Source organism: Thunnus maccoyii, chromosome 16, assembly GCF_910596095.1.
Source record: "Thunnus maccoyii chromosome 16, fThuMac1.1, whole genome shotgun sequence".
Taxonomy (NCBI): Eukaryota; Metazoa; Chordata; class Actinopteri; order Scombriformes; family Scombridae; genus Thunnus; species Thunnus maccoyii.
The window spans coordinates 3,372,067-3,380,572 of record NC_056548.1 but is presented as its reverse complement, the minus strand read 5'-3'; the positions used below and the strand labels follow the sequence as shown (position 1 = coordinate 3,380,572).

Sequence of the window (8,506 nt, the reverse complement as noted above, 5' to 3'; positions counted from 1 at the left end):
TCAAAGAAATTCTGATTTATCGTCTGGGGAAGAAAATGTTGGACGTACTTCCTTCCTTAAAAGAGGAGACAATTTGTCCTGTTTTAGAGTTTAGGTGTAAGATTTGGTTGGTGGACATAAATAACTGATATCTTTTCTAACATACACACAGACACCCTTCAAATTGATATATTTGCAGTAGTCACCCCTCACTTATTATATACTATGAAATAATAAAAGTCCATCAGAATCAGCCTTGTTTAAATAGTAAGAGAATCAAGTGTTGCATAGCTCTGCGCTGTGTTTGATATAAGTGACACATCAGTTAAGATGAAGAGATATGAAGCATACTGGTCTTGTGCTGCTCTACACGGGTAGACTGGTAGCCACCATCAAAGTCCTCTTAATAGACTAATTCCTAAATCTGTCTTTGGGGCCAATTGGCCTGAAACTGCTGCTGAGGGGCCCCTGAGCAAGGCACTTACCCCTGACTGATCCAGGAGATCTGCTCAGTGGCCGACAGCAGAGAACATTAAAGTCCCAACGGTGACCAGATGTGAATGTAAGGCAGGTTGGAACAGAAAACGGGCTGTTTGCAGGATGTTATTCCTCATTTGAATAAAGTAACCAAAAAAAAAAAGTCTAATTTGCACAACAGAAGCCATTAAAACTGTGTCCTTTCTAAAACGCCAAACCTGATTAGCATATTGTGACAGAAATCTCATCAATCTCTTAGAAGTCTAACTCGTCTTCAACAGGTGTGATTTTATGCCAATTAGCATTACAAAGTCACTAATCATATCATTTTCCAGTCTGCTGACAGCAGAGAGAAACACCACTGAACCAGTCAGCTCGTCTAACATCGTGACTGGCTTCAACAAAGACGGGAAAATAAAGGAGAGGTTTAAATTTCAGTGTAATAAGCAGTTTGGAGAAGATGTGAGAGCCAGAAAACTGTAAATTGTTTTGTTTTAGTTCATATACATTTTACATACACAAACACACTATCTTGGCTTGAAACTGGGATCATTAAAATAAAAAATGCCAATTCTAAGTATGTGGACATTTACCTCATTGATTCTTATTCTTGCACACCAGGATCAGAGTACACAATGTTTGTCTTATGAAATGGTCACTATTTTAAACTCCTGCCTAAGTTGGCCGAGAGATACGTCCGACAACATGTTGAACCCCTGCCAATGGAAACTTGAGGTCTTTGTTGATGATTCGCCCCTCGAAACAGCGTCTAAACTGACTTTAGACGGGGTCAGAAGACACTGCATTCAGACTAGAGCGTACCTCCGCATATATAGACTTCCTGAATCAGGAACGTCACCAACCACATCATCCAAATTATCATGATGGACGTGGTAGACGTTGTCAAATTGGGCAAAATAGTTACATTATGGCCTTGTGAAGTGTCCTCTATGCCTGAACACACATCATGAGTTAAAATGACAAATTATTGTACCCAATGCACATTTTCTGGACCCCTGCCAATGGAAAGTTGAGGTTTCAGACTAGTTTAAAGCGTACCTCCACATATATATACTTCCTGAATGAGGAACGTCAACAACCACGTCATCCAAATCAAATCATGACATCGTCAAATTGGGAAAAAATAGTTATGCTGTGGCCTTATGAAGTGTCCTATATGCAGGATTGGCTGTCTTGGCTGTCACCTGGACACAGAGATGAGTTAAAATGACAAATTATTGTACCCAATGCATATTTTCTGTTTGATTGGATCATTTTGTTTACTCTGATCCCGGCATTAGACTGTCAGGTGTGCAAAAATCTCTTTTTCTTCACCTTTCATCCTTTTTAAATCGATATATCTGCGTCACCACTTTCTGCATAGACAGACGTCTTGCAGTGGCACCACAAATCTCTACTGTCCTGTCCTGTCAAAATAAAAACCATTAAACTGAGAGGTCAAATCCTGTGTTTATAAATCTAGCCTGCTTTATAATAAGAGCTAATGACCTCCAGACAATGTTACATCATGTGACTGGTGAATTTCTTCCCTCACATCAGCCCGTTTTGTGCCACCTGTCCGATCACTCCACACGTTACACAATGCAGTAAAGCAGGAATAACGTGAATCTGGTCCTTTAAAACTATTTGAGGCTTCCATGATGGCTACATACATCTATGTTCTGCTTTATTATTCTTACTCTACCTTACCAAATATGATCACATGTGTGAGTGTGTGTGTGTGTGTCATGGGATCAATGCTGCTGCACTGCAGGGCGAGGAGGGACAGCGTCTGAATCTCACAAGACCTGAAGCTTCGACTTCTGACAAAACCGACTGATCTGCCTTCTGTGAAGAAAAAAAGTCTCCCCGGGGCCGTCAGGGTTGTCATCAATAGACGCCGTCACATGGTGCATGTGTATGCATGAAGAGTCCGTGTGTAAGTACGCACTCTGGAGCATAAAACTACTCCTTTTGCATGCAGATTTAGAAAAACTGATATCATAAAACGTACAGTATTCCATTTTTTATTACTTGAGCTTTTTGCGGCAAAGCTGCTGTCGTTAATGGAATTCAGAGCGGGCTTCAGTGAGACGCTCGCTGGTTAAGACTGCCGTGTGTGGTGCTGGGGCTGTGGGATTACATGTCACTGTGCTGAGTGGACTTTTATGTGAACTAAACTCCGTGTTATTTCCCCAAAGCCTTCTTGTCATCCCAGCTTTAACCAAAGTGCATTCTGCCATCCCTGATTCATGCAGAGGAATGGAACAAAAAAACGTCCTTCATTCACCGACATGATAACAAAAAGGTATAATATTCAGAATATTCTAGCGGCGTACCCGAGCGATGCATAGACACAAGGAGGATTCTAACAAAATAACCATTTAGGGTTTACCGGACATCAAAACAGAGGCCAAGGACATTTCTGTAATCAAAAATAGAAATTATTATAAGAAGCAAAATCACTAAACAAAATATAAAAAAGATTTTCCTCAAACCATAAAATTCCCTCCCTGTGTTAAGGGGGTGATGCTCGATCACATTTGGGAATCTGTGTTCTTAGAGAGCAACGTGAGAGCAGAATCACACTTCTATTTCATCTCACAGGCAAAGAAAAAAAAAAACCCTCCATCCCTTTTCGATTTCTCTACTTATAAATAATCCATGCACAATCCCTTTGCCAGTAAACCCTTTTTTGTTATTCAATGTTTATAGTGCTACCAGTATGCAAACCCTGAATGTCCACATAGTAAATTATCAATGAAAAATATTCATATGTACAGTGTAGCTCAATAAAATGTCAGTTCTCTTTAAATTCCATTTGCATGCAGTCAACTGCATAATATACAGGCAATACGTATGTTCAGTTGTTGTTTCTTTGGCAGGCCAGAATCCAGCTGGACATGCATAGAGAAGTATGTACAATCAAAAAAAACGGGCTCCAAGTCACCGAGGAGTGTGTACCCTCACATGACCCGGAGACAAAGTCAGTGTGCAAATGTTAAAGAAGCCAGTTTTTTTATCTCGGAGAAATGAGACCAGTGGTGTAATTGGATCCGACAGAGCTGGACGCCCAAACAATGAGCATAACCTTTAATTGATAATCGTGATCCGTAGGAATATGTGCCATGTGATCACTGTTAATCCAGGACGCTCTCTACACCACTGGTTAAGCTCCCTTCAGAGCCCGTCATCCTTCTCTGAGTCTGGAGAAACAGGCCTGGAAACAGTGAAAATGTCCTGACGTTGGATTTTGGTTTTGGGGGTGGTAGAGGCGGATGGCGCCCCCGTGGACGGCCGCCTCTTCTCCGACAGCAGTTTGATAATCTCGGCTACCTGACTCTCCAGGGCGCCCAGACGGCCTCCCAGAGTCTGGATGTCCCCCCGGAGCTCAAGCCGGGTCTCGTGCAGCGCGGTCTGCAGGGCCTGCTCCGGGATGGGGCAGAAAGGGTGAGGAGACCCCACTCCTCCGGGGAGAGGGCTGTGGAGGAGGGGAGTGACTGCCGCGGGGGTCCGAGCCTCCCCTGCCCGGTCGATCCGCAGCTCACTCTTAGTGATGCCGCTGTCGCACGAGTCTGTCTTGCGCAGGGGGTTGTTGCTGGACACTCCGCCCTCCTCTACATCCCCACTACCTCCTGCTTCCTGGCCACTGCCCTCCTGAGAGAGCATCTCCACGGAAACAGCCTTGGTGACGTTGTTGTTCAGCCCCTCCTTCTTGGCCTCCACTGGGGCCATGTTGTTTTTCAGGCGCATCCAGCCGCTAGCCTTGACAGGTGGCTTACTCAGCGCTGGGCTGGTGCTGACTTTGAGCCTGACAGTCTGCTCACCTCCCCCTCCAGCAGAACTGGGCTGCAGCTCCATGATATCACAGTTATTCTGCTTGACAGGAGGCTCGCCGGGGTGGCTGTACGACAGCGAGCTCTGCATGGGTGTGACCTGAGACACGGTCAGCACGCTGCTGCTGGGCGGGGCTCCGTTCTGCATGGAGGAAGGGGGCCGCTGCAGGCTGAGCGGCAGGGAGTGCTGCAGGCTGGAGTGGCCTAGCTGCAGGCTATGGGGGTGCAGGTGCTGGTGGTGGTGCTGCTCCACCTGCAGCTGGTTCTTCTCCAGGTCCAGCTGTGAGGCAGCGGCGGCTCCCTGGTTGCGGAGCTCCTTCTGCTGCTTGAACTTCTGGAAAAGCTTCCGGACTGGATGGTCCTGCGGGATGGTGAGCTGCACCTCGTTCTTCGCTCGCTGCCTCTCCTCTTCCTCCTTCTTCACCTCGCTGATCTTGCGGAAAATTATCTGAAGGAGAAACACACAGAAAAGAACAATATGCCACTTATCAGAACACTTATCATTTCATATGAATACTATGAATAATAATTCTCTCTTTGGTGCTCCCTGCGGCGCGTTGCACATTAATCATTGCAGATAAAGGCGTCTTGTACAACAATGAGAAAAAAGGAGATTTATTATTATGGAAATCTGTCTTAAATTTTTCCCTTGAGTACATTCACATGCCACAGTCCCTCTGCAGTGCTCTCAGGTACTGCAAAGAGTAGCTGGCTTCAGGAGAACTGTGTTAAATTATCCATCAGTGCTCCTACACCTCTCCCTGTATTTTCTGCCCAGGTCTGGCGCCAGGCTCTCTCCTGGCTCCTCTTACACACTAATTACATTGGGAATGACAGAAATCCCTGCCAGGCAGGCAGCCAGCCATCCAACTGATGATTTAAGTGTTATTCTTGGTTAAAATGATAATGCTCCCAATAGACGGCAAGCTGAGTCGATCTTTGAGTTAAAGATGGAAAGGAGGGGATTCGCCAACTTCACCGTCATCCATAATCTACCCAACCAACCATCTTTACCTCCTACCCTCCCTCCTTTCAATCTTTCCTGCTCATCCAACCACTGCTGCTGAGAGCTCCCTGAGCCAAACCAAGCAACGTCTGCTTACAGCTCCATGAGAGAGTACGAGCAGGGGGAGACGGAGATCTACCATCAATCACTGCAAATCTTCACAGCTACCTGGAGGCAAAAACCTGGAAGATTAACACTTTTAATTAAAGTAACTGTGACAAGTACAGTTTGTTTTGATGAAAACTGAATGAGACGTTATCACCGGTGGGGTTTTGTTTTTCTATTTGTCTCTTTCTAAGAAGAGCAAAAATTCTTTGACAGGGAGAAATGAAAACAAGAATCTGTCACAACTGAGCCGATGAAGCTGATGTGATGAGATCAAGTAGGATGAACTTCCTCTGACTACCAGTCACTTCTTATTAATTCCAGCAATTAAATTGTCAAGAACCGAAATGCATCGTAAATGTTATATTAAGTGTGTCCAGTACAGAGTATGAAAAAAAAACCCTTGAATATCAGTAGGCAGTATTTTTTCCTTTACTCATTCAAACATGGTTTAGCTTCCACACACAGTTTCATACCGGATTTACCTAAAAGCTGTCCAATAAAATCACTGCCTTCAAATAATAATAATAAACTTTATTTATATAGCACTCAAAAACAAGTTTACAAAGTGCTCCACAGACAAATTAACAAACAAAATACACAAATGATCTTCCTCAAAAGCATTATATATTTATTCAAAACTTGAAGGAAATGTAAGTGTGCTTGTTTCCACTAAAACAAAAATGTAGTTGAAACAGTTGAAACAGCTTTGATATCTTAAAGTCTTGTTTCAGTGGAGATTCTGAAATATCTTAAAAGCATTAAAGCGCCAAAAGAACTGAAATTAGATCTGAAAGTGAAGTACTGAAAGGAGTTGAAGTGGTAGTTTAAACCGAAGCACAAAAAGAGGTTTGTGATGGATGTGGAGTTGATGAAGTGATGAAAAGACACAACATGTCAACTGAAGTGAATGCTGAAAGCAATTCCAGTGACAGTTCAAGTGACAGCGTTGAAATGAGTAAGTGTGAAGTGTCAGTAGAAGTGAAATCTCTGAAAGAAGATGATGTGTTAGTTAAACTGAAACTGCTGAAATGGGCTGATGTATCAGCTGAAGTAATGAAAGGAGCTGACATGTTATTTGAAGTAAAAGTGCTGAAAGGAACTGACGTGTCAGGTGAACTGAAACTGCTGAATGTGATAATGTACCATTATTTGAAGCGAAACTGCTGAAAGGAGCTGAAGTGTCAGCTGAAATTAAAGTGCTGAAAGTTGTTGAATTAAAATTGCTGGAAGAAGATGAAATCAAAGTGCTGAAAGGAGATGATGTGTCAGTTGAAATCAAAGCGCTGAAAGTTGTCATTTGAAGTAACGGTGTGGAAAGGATTTGAAGTGTCAGGTGAAGTCAAAGTGCTGAGAGGAGCTGACGTGTCATTTTACATGAAACTGCAGAAATGAACTGATGTGTTGGTAGAATACAAAGTGCAGAAAATTGTTGAAGCGTCATTTAAAGTTGAAGTGCTGAAAGTTGACATGGCATTTACTTTAAATTTAAACTAACTGAATGACTTGGAGCTTAAAAGAATCATTCTTTCCTTTATTTATATGGTTTATATGGTGATACATGGAATGTATCATTGGTGCTTGTCTATGTTATCATTTTAAAAGTAGAAAATAGCAAGTTGGGTGTCTTGGCTCATTGTTAAACCGCTGCATCCTGGGTTTAAGTCCAGCCTGGAGGATTTGTCACATGTCACTTTCCTATCAGCTACATGAGCACTCACCCTTGTGTCCCCTCACAGGTGTATTAATCTAAATCCATTGTCATCAGAACACTTTTGGGACTGTTCTGTCCATTCTATCGGTAATAAGGGCAAAAATTGGCCAGTGGACAGCTCATTATCCTGCTCCGACAATAGGTTGACATTCACATGACATAACCTGTGAGAATAGCTGACATTTTTGGGCGACCAAGACAACTGCCCGCACAGGGACCTTTTGGGCGTCTGAAGTCAATTTTCCAAATACAATAACTCTGTCTGCTCTGGAGATATTTTTGTGCTCATATGCAACAGACAGCGACAGGCTCTGCGTTGGCCAAATACAGCGTGTCCATCATTTTTTTTAGAAACTGTTGAGAAAACACTCTCCACTCAAGGTTTTTGATTGTCCTGGGGCTTTTGATGTATCACATATTCTTCATCAGATATCATGAATCTTTCATTATTCTGAGGCCTTTTAGGACTTTTCGTCCATGTTGGCTTCAAGTTGAGCTTGACAGTCTGTTCTTGACCTTTTAAACAACAAAATAATCTCCACTTATTGTTTACCCAAGGCCGGCAAGTCAAGCTAAAAAACAAGACAGTTGATGGTGTCACAGGCACTTATATTTAGAAGCATAATTACACCATTAGTCCACTACTTTTACTTTACCGAATGGACCAGCATCCAAACCACAACATCTGTTTTTCCGTCTATGTTTGTGTTCCATTTTGCTGTTAATGTTTAATCTTTGCCAACTCTTGGCAGTCGTTGACTAACAGATCCTCTGTATGAGGCACCTCGATGCTGCAGGTTTATTCTCTGCATCTGTCACTAACCAGAACTTCCCACCACAAAGGACTCTTGTCATCTCAAAGCCTCTCAAAAGACTTCAAGCCAACTTCAACCTCGACCAGGATTTGTGTCCTGATGCAGGAGCTTAAGATCACGCTACACAGTCAGTACAAAGCCATACTGTGGCTCTTCTCAAGCAAAAAGAAACTTTTTGTGATGCATTAGACACACTGTAATTTACTCAGATCCATTACTAAAAAGACTATGCCTGCTGGTGAGAGGTTTTAAAAGACTCTAAAGAAAATCATTTAGCGTCGCAGTAATGGCTGGCAGCGCGACGCGTCTTACAGCTCCGCATGATGAGTGCTTTGACCGCGTGGCTCCGGGGTTGAATGGCCTGACTCATTTCTCACATTCAGCCTAATTTCTGCTGACCTAATTATTCCATCCTTCTGCCTCCTCGACAGCCAGCGCTCACATATGGAGCCTCATTCACAATCTGAAGTGTCCGTCCACCATGACTCATGCACAGAAGAAGGAGTTATGAAAAATGTTGCTGAATGGCCCGCTCTTGTCAGTGTCTGAGAAGTGAGAAGTTGCAACAGAAAGC

General features: G+C 43.2%; 1 protein-coding gene across 1 annotated transcript in view; it reads right to left on the bottom strand.

Annotated features, from left to right (window-relative positions):
* Positions 1-1,347: 1,347 nt before the first annotated feature.
* kcnh5b (potassium voltage-gated channel, subfamily H (eag-related), member 5b) overlaps positions 1,348-8,506 on the bottom strand; it is a 184,509-nt gene continuing 177,350 nt past the window's right edge. The window contains exon 13 of the mRNA XM_042387798.1: positions 1,348-4,740. Coding sequence (XP_042243732.1) covers positions 3,637-4,740 — 1,104 coding nt within the window. The 3' untranslated portion in view covers positions 1,348-3,636. The remainder of the gene's footprint in view (positions 4,741-8,506) is intronic.